This window comes from Mustela nigripes, chromosome 3 (assembly GCF_022355385.1).
Source record: "Mustela nigripes isolate SB6536 chromosome 3, MUSNIG.SB6536, whole genome shotgun sequence".
Taxonomy (NCBI): Eukaryota; Metazoa; Chordata; class Mammalia; order Carnivora; family Mustelidae; genus Mustela; species Mustela nigripes.
This window is the reverse complement of record NC_081559.1, coordinates 37809310-37826550: the sequence shown is the minus strand read 5'-3', so window position 1 is coordinate 37826550 and position 17241 is coordinate 37809310. Positions and strand designations below refer to the sequence as shown.

General features: G+C 41.0%; 1 protein-coding gene across 2 annotated transcripts in view; it reads left to right on the top strand.

Moving 5' to 3' along the window:
- SLC16A14 (solute carrier family 16 member 14) overlaps positions 1–16192 on the top strand; it is a 30726-nt gene extending 14534 nt beyond the window's left edge. The window contains exons 4-6 of one of the 2 annotated variants that reach the window (XM_059393675.1): positions 5506–6480; positions 13695–13759; positions 15846–16192. In XM_059393675.1, coding sequence (XP_059249658.1) covers positions 5506–6480; positions 13695–13759; positions 15846–15902 — 1097 coding nt within the window. In that variant the 3' untranslated portion in view covers positions 15903–16192. Of the gene's footprint in view, positions 1–5505; positions 6481–13694 lie in introns of both variants that reach the window. The other variant, XM_059393674.1, reaches the window with a different exon arrangement.
- Positions 16193–17241: the final 1049 nt, after the last annotated feature.

The following is a 17241-nucleotide window of genomic DNA, read 5'->3' as shown; positions in this document are numbered from 1 at the left end:
GCATGATCTCAGGGTCCTGGGATCGAGTCCCGCATCGGGCTCTCTGCTCAGCAGGGAGCCTGCTTCCTCCTCTCTCTGCCTGCCTCTCCATCTAGTTGTGATTTCTCTCTGTCAATAAAATAAATAAAATCTTAAAAAAAAAAAAAAAAGATGGTATTTATTTGGGAGAGTGTACAAGAGAGCACAATGGGGCGGGAGGGTAGAGAGGGACAGGGAGAAGCAGACTCCCTGCCGAGCAGGGAGCCTGGTGATGCGGCCCCATCCCAGGAACCTGGGATCATGACCTGAGCTGAAGGCAGACACTTAACCCACTGAGCCACCCAAGCGTCCCATATTTTGTCCTTCTTTTCTTCCACTCCACCCCACCATATACTCCAAGAAATACTTTTTAATATAAGATATTAAATATGCCTTACATGTGGAAAAACAACCTAACAAGTGTACTTGGCCTTCCTATTAGAATTTAATTAAATTTTTCATGATTGGTTCCAAGTGCTTGTCTTTTCTCTTATGAGGAATAGGGAAAGGAAAGTAATAATACAGAGGTAGATGAATGGGCTGAATATTAAGAAAACTAATAACATTCTCTCATTTAATAACTACAGAATGGAGCATGAATCATAGAATAATTATTTTCTCATTCAGCCCTATTCAAATGAATGAACTAGCGGCAAAATTCACATATATGTAGACTCTTAAAAAGCAAATCTAGGTCACTGGCTACGAGGCAGCATGGTTTACAAATCCATTCTGCAAAATACATTCCCAGCTATAATTTCCTTTATCAACAGGTAGCAGGAGTCACATAGATAAGAAGAAGTTTCTTACTTGTACAATTGGATTGCCGTGAACCAGATCCAGCCCGACTTTCTTTTTGAGTACAGAGCTACTGTCCTAATAATGACACATTGGCAGAAGTGTTGGTATAAGAGGTAAAAGTTAGAATTTGGAAAACTTGCTCCACCCCCACCACTTATTATCTGGTGACTTTGGGCAAATTACTTAACCTACTCATACCTGAGTTTCCCTATCTGCAAAATGGGATCATTAAGAGTGCTTGGTTTACAGGGTTGTTGAAATGATTAGAAGATCATCTGTATAAAGCACTTAGCATGATGCTTGTCACAAAATAGAGTTCTCAGTAAGTGTTAGCTAATACGTAATTGTCATATAGAATGTAACATTCTTATAATGAGCTTAAGGGCATGCTTTATGATAGCAGGAGACGTGAACACACCTGCTCACCAAAAAGTTGGCAAGTTGGTTCTCCGTAATTTACACCGATCCACATCTACACGTAAAGCTCTTCTTTGTCCTTTGAAGCATAGTTTGGAAACCATTGATCTGAAGGACTTGGTAACAGTTCTTCAAGAGTAATTTAAGATGTTTCCCGTGAGTGTTTTAGAAACTTTCCCCCAAGCACTCCAATGCATAGAGTCCACACAGGGGTTTTCATACTAAAGGTGAGGAAATGAACACTCCTGCTGAGCCTACAGAGCCACACTGGGGTCCCTGCACAGACCCCTGGCACCCCGTGAATGGGATGTGGTAGTGGTTGATTATACAGACTGACTTGATCCTACAAACTGGGACTTGAGATTAAGTCTCATCATTTAAACATTCCTATGATTAAGTCTCATCATTTACACATTCTTTTGTTTACATGAACTTTATTTCTTGCAGTTGTTTATTGACCTGCAATTAATATTGTTTCCATATTCTTCTTTTAATTTTTTAAAGTTTTTAAATTAAATTTTTTTAAAAGAATATTGTTTCAATATTACTTTTTTATTCTTTTTTCTTAAGATTTTATTTATTTATTTGTCAGCGAGAAAGAGAGCACAAGTGGGGGTAGCAGCAGGCAGAGGCAGAGGCAGAGGCAGGCTCCCCGCTGAGCAGGGAGCCCAATGTGGGTCTCGATCCCAGGACCTGGGGATCATGACCTGAGTGGAAGGCAGATGCTTAACCGACTGAGCCACCTAGGTGTCCCATTTTTTTGTTTCCATATTCATTCACTTATATATTTAACAAATATTTCTGGACCTAAGAACGTAGGAGAAAAATCAGAGGGCTGGTGAAAGGAAAGTGTGTCTTTAGACAGTCTCTTGCTTCCCACTTTTTATACCCGAAAAACCCAAAGAAATTCTCAGAAAATAAATGTATCCACCTCCCACACAAACATATATCTAACTATATGTAACTGGAATATCCAGCTAAATCAGTTAGCTTATACAGACAAAATCCTGAGCTGTCATTAGGGAGGCATATGGAAACTGATTGGCAATCTAGCCCCTATTTAACAGAAAAGAAAGATGGGAAGGTCTTTAAAAAGCAAGTGCTTAAGAGATATATTTCACTGTACAATTTGCATTTGGGGAAAAAAAAAAACTTTATTGATATCCTTCTTCCTTCCAAAAAGCATTTGAGACAGTTTTGTTTGTATCTCTCTCTCTCTCTCTTTTTAACACCTAGACAATTAAAACTATGTAGGAGTATCCTTCTATTAAGCAGGAAAAGAATGTCTGTTTGAGCAAACTTAGTTAGCCAAGGAAGTCTGGACTGAATTTCTTCAGCCTTAGCAGAGCTCCATTTTCTTAACCCTGTCTTCTGAAGACATATTTTCTCCCATCCACACTGACCCAAGATCACAGGATTTTTTTTTTTTCTCTCTCCATCTGGACCTCTTTCCTCCACTTGACCGGGGGGGCTATGGTGAAGAATTGTTTGTTCTAGCACCCTGCCCAGGGCTAGACATTAATGGGGCCTTGACTGACCACTTGGCTAAAACCCATATCCCCAAGGCCTGTCCTTTAAGCTCATGGAATAATTGTGCCCATAACAGACAGCAAAACCACATGAGGAAGGGGATTCTGTCAAGGGCATGAATAGTGTAACAGGGAAATAGATACTTATAACATGAGGCATGGATTTCTTTTTTCCTCACACAGGGGAGCATCCATTATTCACACTAAGTTAGTATGAGTGCTGCTTTTAGGCTTGGGTACCTCAGTTCTCTTTCTATTAATCTTTTTATTCTGCTGTTGTTTAGAAATCCATAACCACATTAAATTTAGGATGTTGGTCATTGTCAGTAACAAAGCAAGATTTTTAAAAATTAAACTTATCTTATGCTCTCAGCAAAATCCAGATGACAAATTTCACAGACAAATGACCCAGTTTTGTCAACAAATTTCAAGAAAAAAGATAGTTAAATTTCAAGAAAAAAAATATTTACAGAGGATTAAGATTCAATAGGGGCAACTGGGTGGGCCTTATTTGGATCATGATTAAAGAGACGGGTTTTTTAAGATTACAGTCATTTATGAGACAATTCGAAATGTGAACACCTTCTAGATATTTCATGATATCAAGGAATTGTTCATTTTATCAGTTAAGATATAATAATTATGCAGGCACCTGGGTGGCTCAGTGGGTTAATCCTCTGCCTTCAGCTCAGGTCACGATCTCAGAGTCCTGGGATTGAGTCCCACATCAGGCCGGCAGGAAGTCTGCTTCCTCCTCTTTCTCTGCCTACTTGTGATCTCTGCCTGTCAAATAAATAAATAAAATCTTAAAAAAAAAAAAAAAGATATAATGATTATGCTGGTTAAAGAATTCTTCTATTAGAGATTTATACTAAAATATTTGCACTTGAAATGATGTACATGAGATTTGCTTTACAATTGGAGGAAGGAGTATTTTATGGGCTATTAAATACTTTTCTCTGCCTCTTTAGATATTAGGAAATGAGAAATTCTGGTTTTTTGTGGACATAAACATCATAAAATTAATCCAGAGTTCAGTTCAGTTCTGTTTTCTTGATGCTTATTTCTCCCATAATGCAAGTAATTATTATTACCCTCACTGAGGCTTGCAAAGGGGCTTGGGGACCTGACCCCACCTCTACTGGAAATCACTTAGAAGCTTAATTGTTCTCAAAACAAGGGTATCCACCCTCACGACTGGTTGAGGATCATTGACTTCTGACAGTTGCTATAAATATCACTGCTTTCAAGTAAATAAAGGAGGCGGGTTGCTTCTGGAGGTTTCTTTTAGAAATTCAGGTTGAAGTAAAATCCTTCTTCAAAATCCTATGGGCCAGGGGTGGGGGGAGGGCTATGAGCGGTTTAGAGGGGGAGGCAGTGAGCAGCGGATAAGGAACAGGCTGGGCAGTGGGGTCTGAATTCCGCCCAGGATTCTCCAGTTTCTTGCAGCAGGGTCTTGGGAAAGTAACTTAACTCCTCATGAGGTTCAAAAGAAGGGCATAGGGATGCCTGGCTGGCTCAGTCTGAAAAGCATGCAACTCTTGATCTGTGGTTTGTGATTTCAAGCCCCACATTGGGTGTAGAGATTACTTAAATAAATAAAACTTAAAAAAAAAAAAAGGTAGACCCGCAGCTAACTTCCGGTTATTGTGAAAACCCAATTACATAAGCCTATGAAGCAAGTAGCCCAATATTGGTCCTCAATTAATGGTAATGACTTTTATAGTTGTATATATGATCGTTCTGGTCTATTTTTAAAATCAAGTATTTCTGAAACTATTCAATGATAATGAACTGAGGAGGCTTCGGCTCTGGGAAACAAGATTGGTCAAAGTCTCTTTTGTACTCTCATGCTGCCATTCTGTTGTCAGGAAGTCTTAAGTATTAGAACCATATGGCCGTATGATCACTGAAGTGGGTCTCAGGGTTTACCTCTGTCTGTATCTAGAAGTTGAGAATGCAACCCACAACCTCTTGGCCCGCATTTTATATTATTTTATTTCATTTCATTTTTTAAAATAGGTTTCTTTTTTTTAGAGCAGTTTTAGGTTCACAGCAAAATTGAGCAAAAAGTACAGAGTTTTGTTATGTCCCCTGCCCCCAACGCCCACAGTCTCCTCCACGAGCCTTTTAATTTTGTCAACGGAAATTACAAACTGTTCCAATTTTCTAAGAAAGATACAAGTGAAAATCAGAGCTGCCAATTAGCATTAGGTGGTTCTGACATCCAGTCACTGTGTATATTTCTAGGTACCTTACTTTTATTCTTCCTATTAATTTGTGAACAAATGAACCCATTCCTGAGGCTTCTGCAAATTGCCCGGAATTCCTCCTCTCCATCCGCTGGTACAAAAATACTTTCCTGGGCACTTAAGGCAATTAGCACGGACAGCAGGGCCCCAACATCCGTTCATTCTTCCATTCATCTACCTTCTCATCCGTTCATTCATTCTGATATTCTGATGTGAGGGTGCTGGCTTATTTTATTATTGGAGGAGCCCATGCTGGAGGGAGATGATAGGCTGGAAGCTTCCGTGAATGACCCTAACTGTGCTTACCCACTGCTGCTTTTTTACCAACGTTATTTTTCTGTGTGATTAAAAAAAAGAAGAAGAAGAAAGAAAGAAATAGCATAGGGACAAATATAATGAATGGCAAATGACCTCTACATGCTGCAAATGCCGGATATGGCCATTTAATGTTGTGCTGTTTGCTTTTTCTTCCCATCCAACCCGCGCAGGCTTTGGAAGCGGGATGGCCTACCTGCCGGCGGTGGTCATGGTGGGGAGGTACTTCCAGAAGAGACGCGCCCTCGCCCAGGGCCTCAGCACCACCGGGACAGGGTTCGGCACCTTCCTCATGACGGTTTTGCTCAAGTACCTGTGCGCGGAGTACGGATGGCGGAATGCTATGTTCATCCAAGGCGCCGTGTCCTTAAACTTGTGTGTCTGCGGGGCGCTCATGAGGCCCCTCTCTCCGGGGAAAGACCCGAACGACCCAGGAGGGAAAGATCCGCGGGTCGTGCTGGCTCACTCCCCTGGATCTAGGTCCAGTGGGCCGCTGGGCGGAGCGGGAGAGAAGGGTGGCGGGCCCGGGAACGAGGAGACCGGCGGTGATGCCCCGGCCCCGGCGAGCCAGGAGAAGGCGGGGCACAGACAGACCACCTGCGCCTTCGGGGTTCTGAAGACGGCCAGCCGGCTGACCGTGAGAGTCCGGAAGGGCTTCCGGGACTGGTACTCAGGCTACTTCGGGGCGGCCTCACTCTTTACCAATCGGATGTTCGTCGCCTTTATTTTCTGGGCTCTGTTTGCCTACAGCAGCTTCGTCATCCCTTTCATCCACCTCCCGGAAATCGTCAATTTGTATAATTTATCAGAGCAAAATGATGTTTTCCCTCTGACTTCAATTATAGCAATAGTGCATATCTTTGCCAAAGTGATCCTGGGCGTTGTGGCCGACTTACCTTGCATCAGCGTTTGGAATGTCTTCCTGATGGCCAACTTCACCCTTGTGCTCAGTATTTTTATTCTGCCCCTGATGCACACGTACGCTGGCCTGGCCGTCATCTGCGCCCTGATAGGCTTTTCCAGCGGTTATTTCTCCCTCATGCCGGTAGTGACTGAAGACTTGGTGGGGATTGAGCACCTGGCGAACGCCTACGGCATCATCATCTGTGCCAATGGCATCTCCGCGCTGCTGGGACCACCTTTCGCAGGTAAACCACGCAAGGTTTTAAGAGCGTAGAGTACACGTGGAGAGCGAGGCTGCGTTCTCATTCATATTTTGAAGTCCAAGATAAATAAGAAAGAAGTTCCCATTTCTGTAGATGCTCTTTTTTGTTTCCATTCCAGTCCCCCAACTTCTCATTTGTAAATGTTAGCAAGGTAATGGTCATTCTTTCAAGCAGAATGTACAGGAACGTTTGGTCTCTATCTCCAAGGGAAGTTGGCCAGGCTGGTAAAGTGGGCAGTGGAATAGTGCAGAACCCCTGCCCCAGTCAGGAGGAGGCAGCTTCTACCCAACTTTAGCTGATTTCTGTCACCAAGAAACATGGAAAATTATTACCAAATCCTCTATTTGTTACCATCCCCAGCCAAGAAAAACTAGGAACTCTGGGCTCTTCGGTGACCATTTCTAGATTTTTTAAATTTAATTTAATTTATTTTATTTTATTTTTAATTGAATATAGTTGACATACATTACATTAGTTTCAGGTGTACCATAGGGGTTCAACAATCATGTGCATAATGAATTGCTCACCATGAGAACCATGACAGTTTCAGATCTTTAAAACACTGTGTGTGGGTCCCACACAACACATCTATGAGCTGGATCTAGCCCCATAGGAGTTTCTTGCCTCTGCTATCATCATTGCCACAAACTTAGCGGCTTAAAATAATACATATTTATAATCTTATAGTTCTAGGGGTTAGGAGGCTAAGTTAGATCACAATGGGTTAAAATCGAGGTGTCCACAGAACTGCGTTCTTTCTGAAGGGTCTATGAAGGATTTCTTTCCTTCTTTCTTTCTTTGTTTTTTGTTTTTTGTTTTGTTTTGCCTTTTCAGCTTCTAGAGACTGCCTGCATCTGGGGTTCCTAGCCTCTTCCAGCCTCTTCTAAGCCAGTGATGCAGCAGTAGTCACAGACCTCTCTCTGATTTTGATTCTCTGCCTTCTTCTTTCATTGACAAAGAAGCCCAGGTTGCACTGGGTCTGCAGGACAACCGTGATAACCCCCATCACATCACATCTGCAGAGTCTCTTTTGCCACCTAACGTAACCTTCACGGGTTTCGGGGATTAGGACATGAGCAGCTGGAGAGGGTTGGGGCATTCTGCCCACCAGAGGCCCAGAGCCTGCCAGGTGACCACAGCCGGGACAAGCTCTCTCATAAGTGTTCACCCCACTGGCAGAAGGCTTGTTTCAACACTTCTATTTTGAAGTGCCCCGCAGAATTTGATGTTCAAGACATCATGGTTTTTTTGTCTATACAGCTGACAACTTGACAGCTGGCTGACTAAAGTCTTAAGAACCAAGGTGCATTTTAGGAAACCCAGTAGCCACCTATGGGGGCCCCTCCTGGGCTAAGTTGCTCCTGTTCTCTGCCTGTGCACAGAGACGCAGGCTCAGAATTTCTAGGTGAGAGTGAATAACTACAGCCGTGCAGCAAATTATATTGGCAGCTGTAAAGTCAGAACTTGTTCAGCAATTGCGTGTAGAATTCTATCTCAGGGATACATTTGGCTATAGGACAACATCCCACCAATGGTAGCTTAAACAGAGATTTAATTGTGTCACATAATCCAAGATCTGTATTCAGAGATACTGGATGGTTTTGGGACAGTGTCTCCAAGACCTTCCTGGCCTTTTCCTCATGCTAGTTGCCTCATGGCCACACAATGGCTGCTAAAGCTCCAGCCCCTACATCTTCATTTATACCAAAGAGGAAAATGGGAAGAAAGGCTAAGTTGCAGCCAACTTCCATTTTCATCTGATTGGCTAGAACTGCATCATACAGCTAGTCCAAGCTTCAAGGGGAACTATAATTAGCTTCCTAGCCTCTGTACTAAAGGGAGGAAAAGAGAAAAGAATGGAGATTGGGGGTTGGTCAGGCAACCAATGGTACCTTCCAGAAATGTTAAACTGAAATATCAAGGGGATGCAGACATTACCAGTGGCTCATCTACTCTCTTCTTAAGCTATATTGTCTGTGGGAATGGAATCTGTCACTGATGGTTCTTTTCATGATCCAGGCATACTTTCTGCTTCTAACGGTCCGTCTGGGGTTATTTTTACACTGATCTACCCGATTTCAGTAGCAACATCACAACACAGCTGTGAGGTGCAGCTTAAGCAATTCAAGATCCGTGTTCATTAAAGTACCAAAGTTGGCCATCATGGCTTCCTTATCTCATTCCCATGTCACATCCTTCTCACTGAATAGCATTTCAGTGCACTTTTTTGGAGTGGAAAAGAAGGGAATTCGAATAAGAAGCAGGGGGGCACCTGGGTGGCTCAGTGGGTTAAAGCCTCTGCCTTCAGCTCAGGTCATGATCCCAGGGTCCTGGGATCGAGCCCCACTTTGCTCAGCAGGGAGCCTGCTTCTTCCTCTCTCTCTCTCTGCCTGCCTCTCTGCCTACTTGTGATCTCTCTCTCTGTCAAATAAATAAAATCTTAAAAAAAAAAAAAAAAAGAATAAGAAGCAGGGAGTTATCGCCAAACCCCCCGTCATCAGTCAGGGGTACTGCCTGCTTAAGGTTCCTCCCTAGAAGTGGATCTGGAGCTGAATGTCATCCACTGTGGAGGGTAGAAACCATTGTATTAACGGTGAGGAACCGTCTATGAATGGTGTCAGAGGCTACCATGAGGATTTGAAGATCAGTGCTGTGTTATGTGTCTTTAAGCCAGCAACCTCAGAGTTGCTGAAATTTGTGTCTTTCTCCTCCTTGCACTGAAGTCATGAGCTGGAAGAATGCTCAAGAGCATCATTGCCTGACTGCGCTGCATTTAATTCATTGACTTTCCAGACCAAGGAGCCAACGTTGCCATGAGATCAGGTCCGGCCTTTTACGCCTTATAGTTCAGAAGTGACTTACAGTATGAGTGACCAAATTACCACATTACATTCTTGCTAGAAATTCAAAATGGGCTAGGAATTATTACTTGCAGGGTTTGCTACAGGGGAAATTATTGTTCACATTACCTTTTTCTTTTCTAATGGGTTCAGAAATGAATGTGTTTTCCATTTTTCAAAGTGGCTTCTACTGACATTAAGAAATCTGGCACCATTTACCAGCGTGTTAGACAATCACAGAGTTCCATTTAAGTGAAGAATATACAATCAGATAGTGAAACAGACATTGCAGCTGTGTCATTTAGCAACATGAACTTCTTGATATAATTCATTTATAATATTGTTTGGCATTCCGTTCCTCTCCTGTAAAGATGTAATAATAGTGCCTACTTTTCTAGATGTTTCCAGTGTAAAATATAGCAAAACGTGGCCACCGGATTTGACTAAGAATCTGCACATACCTCCTCTCTTTGCCTAAAATGTAACAGCCTAGCAACAATTTGCAGTGTTTTACATCAAAGGCTGGGAAGACCTATTTAATAAATAAGAAAAACAGCCATCATTCCTCATTTGACAGACTCAAAGGAAAAGTAAATGCAATGTAATAGGGAACCAGATTTTTCTTGGAAGCTGTTGATTTGAATTGATGATTGAATCGGGGCTGCCAAGGATGCCAGGCTCTGAACCAAGGAATCGAGATCAGATCTGTAGGGAGAAGTGGTGAAGGATGAATGAATGAGGTGGGCAGCTTGTCAGAAATATCGTTTCTCCGAAGACATATCCATGCGTGCTGAGGATCAAAGCACAGAGTGAAGTCGTCTCTCCTGACCTGCTTTGCCTCTGACCCAGGAATGGAATCAATTCAAACTGGCAGAAATGTTAAAATGGGCGCCAAAGAAAAAGGGCAGGATCCAGAGTCTTTTAAAAATAAATCTGAGGGACGCCTGGGTGGCTCAGTGGGTTAAAGCCTCTGCCTTCAGCTCAGGTCATGATCTCAGGGTCCTGGGATCGAGCCTACATCGGGCTCTCTGCTCAGCAGGGAGCCTGCTTTCCTTCCTCTCTCTCTGCCTGCTTCTCTGCCTACTTGTGATCTCTGTCAAATAAATAAATGAAAATAAAATCTTTAAAAAAAAAGGGGGGGGGGCGCCTGGGTGGCTCAGTGGTTTGGGCTGCTGCCTTCGGCTCGGGTCATGATCTCAGGGTCCTGGGATCGAGCCCCGTATCGGGCTCCCTGCTCTGCAGGAAGCCTGCTTCCCTCTCTCTCTCTCTCTCTCTGCCTGCCTCTCTGCCTACTTGTGATCTCTGTCTGTCAAATAAATAAATAAAATCTTTAATAAATAAATAAATAAATAAATAAATGGGATCTTTAAAAATAAAGAATAAATAAATAAATAAATCTGAAAGGTAGACTAGAGAAACCTATGGGGTTAATTTAACATAAAATTTAGGATTATTCCCCACCCCCATCCTTTACTATGAAATTGTTTGGTCAAGTCCTTTTTTGAAAAAAGGACACATGAGTTACTGAGACACCCTTTTTCAAACATTTATACGTTTAGAGGAAAGAAAATATTTTAAAACATAATGAACTCAGTTAACAACTGTAATAAAGTATAATATACTTAGGATATTCTAAAGTCTGCAGAGACAAGAGGGGAGATGGAGCGGAGGAAGGGCAAGCTAGGTTGTGCTGAGAGTGATGGTGTTTTTACATAAGGGGGAACTGTGTATGTACAGACAAGGAGCCAAGAGAAAACGTGTTTGAAACTCTAAAATCTTGTGACTTGTGCTCATGGTTAAGCTGGGGGCTTCAGGGGAAAGAGGTAAGGGCCACTTCACAGACCCCCAGAACCTATATTCAACCACTTCAAACAAAAAAAGTCAATAAACACTCTGAACTAAGTACAAATTAATTTTCCAATCAGGTAAGACTTTGTCCTATTTCTGGGATCCATGTTCAGCAGATGGATAGTTCTGCTCATTCCAGCTGTCAGTGTTCGTGATGTATAGGATCGTTTATTCTGTCACTCGATCATAAGAAAAGCACAGATTCTGGGCACCTGGGTGGCTCAGCGGGTTAAGTGTCTGCCTCCAGCTCAGGTCATGATCCCAGGGTTCTGGGATCAAGCTAAGCAGGGAGCCTGCTTCTCCCTCTCTCTCTGGTCCTCCACCCCCACTCCTGTGGTCTCTCGATCTTGCTCTGCTCTCTCTCTCAAATAAATAAAATCTTTAAAAAAAATAAAAACAGTTTTAACTGTTGCAGTGACAAGATTGGCTTTCATAGGGGATGAGTGGAGTATGAGAACCTCGTTTGTATTTACTGATTGTTTTTAATGGTAGCTTCTAGATAATCCCGCCCCACGCTCTGCTTGGAAGGCAGCTATGCTCACCACTATACCACCAACACTGCACCCACGCTCTGCTTGTAGACACAGACCTTGCTGCATTATCTGCCCGTAGACTGGCTCGTCCTGGTAATTCATAGCGGAGCGGGATGGTCACATGGTGCCTCTGACTGAAGCTAGGTGTGTTCCTGCTCAGACGTCAGTGTCTCAGTGCCTTTCCCATTCAGTTCTGAAGGGAAAAAAAAAAAAAAAAAGCCAGGGTCTTTGCTTTTTGGATTAGATGGTTCATCTCCCTTGTTCTTCTTGTCTCAAATCAGAGATTGGGAAAAACTGATAGAGCCTTTTACTAAAGTTCCATCTCAGGAGTCAGGTGTTTTCTTCGTTTGTGTGTCTCAAACAACACTCTCAGAAAAGTTGGTTAACTTTTTTTTTTTTTAAGATTTTATTTATTTATTTGACAGAGAGAAATCACAAGTAGGCAGAGAGGCAGGCAGAGAGAGATAGAGAGGAGGAAGCCGGCTCCCTGCTGAGCAGAGAGCCCGATGCGGGTCTCGATCCCAGGACCCTGAGATCATGACCTGAGCCAAAGGCAGCGGCTTAACCACTGAGCCACCCAGGCGCCCAAAGTTGGTTAACTTTTAAAGGAGATCTGGAGTCTACAGATTTGAGTGGTTACAATATATAAATATTTCAGGCTGTCCAGTGTTTTTCTTTATGACTACTTTGACTCACCCCGGCACATTAATTATGCACGAGACCCAATAAAACAAAGATGACACACAATTGCCAGGAAGTCGGACCAAAAAGCAGTGGCTTTCCTGTAGCGATTTGCTAAGGGAAGGTTGAGTTGCATTTATGCGTTCGTTTGCCTGTTGGATATTTTTTAAAAGATGGTATTTGAAAAGTGGTCATGGAATGCAACGTTTGGTCCTTAAATCCTTCCTATTTTCCTTGTATCTTTGCTAATGAATATACTTGTTGATATGAACAAAAGTGAATGTTCAAAATTTACATTTTTACCGTAAATGAAATTCCTGTGCATAGCTTAATCCTCTCAGTTCACATGGTTTGGCTGCATGGGGACTCTGACCTGTGACTGATTCTTTGATTTAATCGCTGAAACCTAATCACATTTCATAGTTTCTGAGGCTTTTCTTTCACATTTTAACATCTCTAAAATTGGAATGCATTTTACAAAGTCCCAGGAAAACATGGAGTCATATTTTCATTGACAAGGACATCTCTTTCTTTTTTCTTTTTTTTTTTTTTTTTAGGACATCTCTTTCTTATTGCTACAGAAGATAATGATGCATCATGCAATTCATGATATCTTGGAATCCATGAAATATAATCATTTTTTCCAGAGTGCCTAATAAGATTATTATATGAAAGTTTTAGATTATAGTATTAAAACCTGATCATTCAGTCAGCACTGAAGGCTCTATCCTTGACAATGTAAAGTTCTTTGTATATAGAAATATTAAAAGTTTCATAGCTGTAAATATGAATTTTGTAAAACATAGAAAATTTTATTCTTTCTAGAACTGATGTTTACTCTCAAGTATCCCACAGGGAATGTAAGTTCAAATGTCTTCTACTCAGCTTCTTTTGATATACCCTAGAAACTTCTTCAGATGAGTTTTGAAGGTTTGAGAAAAGATCTGTGGTTGTATTTGTGAAAAAAGAAAATCATTAGGTTCACTTTTCCCTGCTGGCTTTGTGCCGGCCTGAGAGACTCTGAAGTCTGCCAACCAGATCCTCCCAAGGGTCAGCCAGCTCCTGTTTCCCTGCCTTAAGCACTTTGTAAGGTACTCTAGCAACTTGGGAGAAAAATGCCTGCCATTCTCAGGCACTGCGAAACTCTGGCTTATGTAGACTGGGCTAAAAAATGGCAAACTGATATATTTGGGGGATGACATGACATAGAAATAAATTCCTATAGAAATATTTATAGTCACAATAATTGGATTCCAACTAGGTTACACTGAATATATTCCTTTTTGTTTTGCAGGCTGGATCTATGACATCACAGAAAAATATGATTTTTCCTTCTATATTTGTGGCCTACTTTACATGGTAGGGATACTCTTTCTACTCGTTCAACCGTGTATTCAAATGATAGAACAATCCAGAAAAAAATACATGGATGGTGCACATGTGTAGCGTCATGTTCCATTTCCTGTAAGATTTCTTTGGGGGACCCATGCCTACCACACATGGTTGCTGTGAGGAGCCCATGACATCGTTGGGAAATGCCTGTCTGGTAGTCAGCACTGTCATTTGTAAATGCCTTGGACTTCATTTGAAAGCAGCACTGCCTTTCCGTTTGGGGAGAAACAATGTCAGAAGGGATGAAAGATGACGTACATTTTAAAGATGACAACGTCCTTCAAGACGGCCTATTAAATAATTGGTAGAAAAGCCCTTACAAAATCTATTCTGTCTCATCATCCAATGGGACTAAGGTTTTTAGAAACAGCTTCTGAAACAAAGACAAGGAATAAAGTCTTGTCAACTCATCTATTCTTTGTACAGTGAAAATAAATTCTCTAAGTGCTTCTGGAAAACTTACAGGTAAATGGGTTTCAAGCACAAGAATCTGATTGGCCTTCAGAACTTATTACAGGGAGCTGTTGATCTACTAGGGAAAAGCAAAGGCAGGCTCCAATTTCACAGCTGATACATTTAGTACAATGAAAGAAACATAGTTTATATTTTTATGAAAGAATTCTGCAGCTAGGGAGTATAGTTTTTCAACCCTCCTCTAAGAAAAGCATCTGTCCTCAATTCTAGTTTAGTACTAATTAGTTATAAACTGAATCTTAATTCAAAACCTAGATAAATAATAATAATTTCCTTAGCAAAAAGTCATATTTTTCACACAAACATTGAATCAAGGGCTAGGAGTCAAGCACTTTCATTTGTATCATTAACCTCTTCGTTTATGAGCATAATCGGGGTTCACACAATTTTTTTCTGAGTTTCTCCTGCATAGTAAAACAGAGACAAAACTGCTGGTTGTATATTGGCAGTTAAATCATCTTGGAAGTGTGTTACTGATCCAAAATGTGAGACTATCAAGTCGTGAGGGTCAGAAATGGAATGCCCTTGGTCTAGACCTCTGTGCACCTAACACTGGAGTAGGTGGTAACTGACAGCACTTCTCCAGGGCCTCTTGTCATATAGACCATACATTTGTCTGAGCTCGACACGGTTTTGAAAATTGGTCTCTTGACTCATTTCATACACAACATAACTGTACTCTGTGACATCAGATGATGTTCTTCCTTTATCTGAGATCTCTATTTTTCTAAGCCAAACTGCAGAATGTTCTTCCCCAGAATCATTTGGAAATTTCTGGCTGCCTTACTTGTTTACACACATTTTAGAACTATTTCAATTTCTACTCACAATTTGCGCATCACATACACACAGATCCTTTCATATCATTGCCAAGTCTTGGGTCAAATTTATCTAAAGTGAGCACAGACCATTCTCAATTATCCTTGGTAATTAGAGACAAGAATAATCCTAACAATTGGAATCACAGAGTGTTACCCCAAGCTTTGTTTTAGCCAGCAGTTTCAGACTTAACCTCCACTGAACGCTTTAGAGCTGTTGACAAGGAATTACAGGGACAAGCTTCCTTTTTCTTCCATCTCCATTATTTCCTGCTCTCATGTCTAGTGGGAAGGGTTTGTATAATCAAAGGGACCACCAAAATCCCAATAATAATAAAAGGCAGCTAATGGAAAGGAGAAACAAAAGCATGATTAGTGTACACACTCAATATTACCTCTAATAACTCAAGAACCACCTGTAAATTGTTATAGGTAATAAATTGCATGTCATCCTCTGTTTGGTTCAACACAATGATCTATTTGTTATCATCACAGCTTTGGCTGCTGTTTAAGAATCCAGCTGTCTATTTTGATAAAGGTACTCTTAAATCCTGCGACAATGCTGTCTCTCTATATATATTTACTGTAAACTCAGATAATGAGATTGAGAAAACACGTGTGTTTTAAAACTGACTACATGACTTCCATGACTTTCATTTTCAGACAACACCAAATGAAGTATTTTCAATGGTGCTCTAGTCAATGCATTCTGATGTTCATGCTGCCGGCTGTGCATCTTAAACAGGAATTTTTTTTTCTAGTTCCCTGGCTTTCGTTATACCGAAGTGAGATCTGCAATTTATACAGGTGTTCGTTGACTCTGCATTGATGGAATAGTGATTTCTACCGAATCAGAAGTTCCTATTTTACAAAAACAGTAAAACCTGCTTGCAGTATTCATGTTGACAACAGAATAAAAGAGAATGCTCTGAGGAATTACAGCAAATATATGCATACTGCCTGTTTAAACTATGTTATTCTTTACAGTTCTTTGACGATATTATTAAGGGTTAGTTGTATATTTATCCTGTGTGCTTTATCGTGTTCTCCTCATGTATCTAAGTCATTTTTATTTACATATGATGAAATAAATTTTGTCCTCTTTAAAGATGGTCAGTGTGTTTTTCTGGAAAATCTCTATTTTCTTGGCTTTAAGTGGGGAAAGTCCTAAGACATAACTGATGTTTATCTGTGTGGTTCTTTCCGCTGGAACAGTTTTTCTCTAAATGTGGTCATAGAACCACCTGGAGAGGATCCCATAGGGTGGTTGTTAGAAGTGCTAAGTGCAGCAATTAAATTTGAAATGTACACACCTTTTAATCCAGCAATTGCATTTCTAAAATTTTTCCCTACATATAAACAGAGACAAATGAACAAAGATTTTTAGATTTGTTGTTTGTTATTTAAAAAAGAAAAACTGGAAACAATTTAAATGTCCAACAATGGGGAACTATAAAATAAAATATGGTAGTTATGCAACTATTTTTTTTTTTAAGGACTCATCTAGGGCACCTGGGTGGCTTAGTCAGTTAAGCATCAGTCATCGGCTCAGGTCATGATCTCAGGGTTCTGGGGTCGGGTCCCCTGTCTGGCTCCCTGCTCAGCAGGGAGTCTGCTTCTCCCTCTGCCCTGTCCCCCAGCTTGTGTGCTCTCCATCTCTCTCAACCATAAATAAATAAAATCTTTTAAAAAAGAATAGTGGCATTATTTTACATTTTTGTGAATTTCTTTAATATCTGACTTCATAGAAGAGAGCTGGATTCTCATCTTCACTTCTGCATTCAATCTGCTGTGATATGTGGTTTTGATTGATGTGCAAGAAAAAAAGTTCAGCCTTATACCAATATATAGTTGGGAAGGGGAGGAGTATTTTAATGGTCTTTTCAGAGAATTGTAGGTTTTTTTTATTTTATACCAAGCCAAACTCAACACACTTGTATTTCTTGAAGTTCTGTTGCAATGTGGAATCTGACATAGTATCAATGAACTCTTTGAACAGTCTTCACTTAGAGGCCATTGATCTGCCTTGCACTTTGGATGGATCTTTCTCCCAATTATGATTTGGTAACAGCGCTTTAGTCATTAGGAAAATATTGGTGTACTGAGTCTTAAAGATCTTCCAGATGTTTTTATATTTCATACAATGTGGTTAAAAAT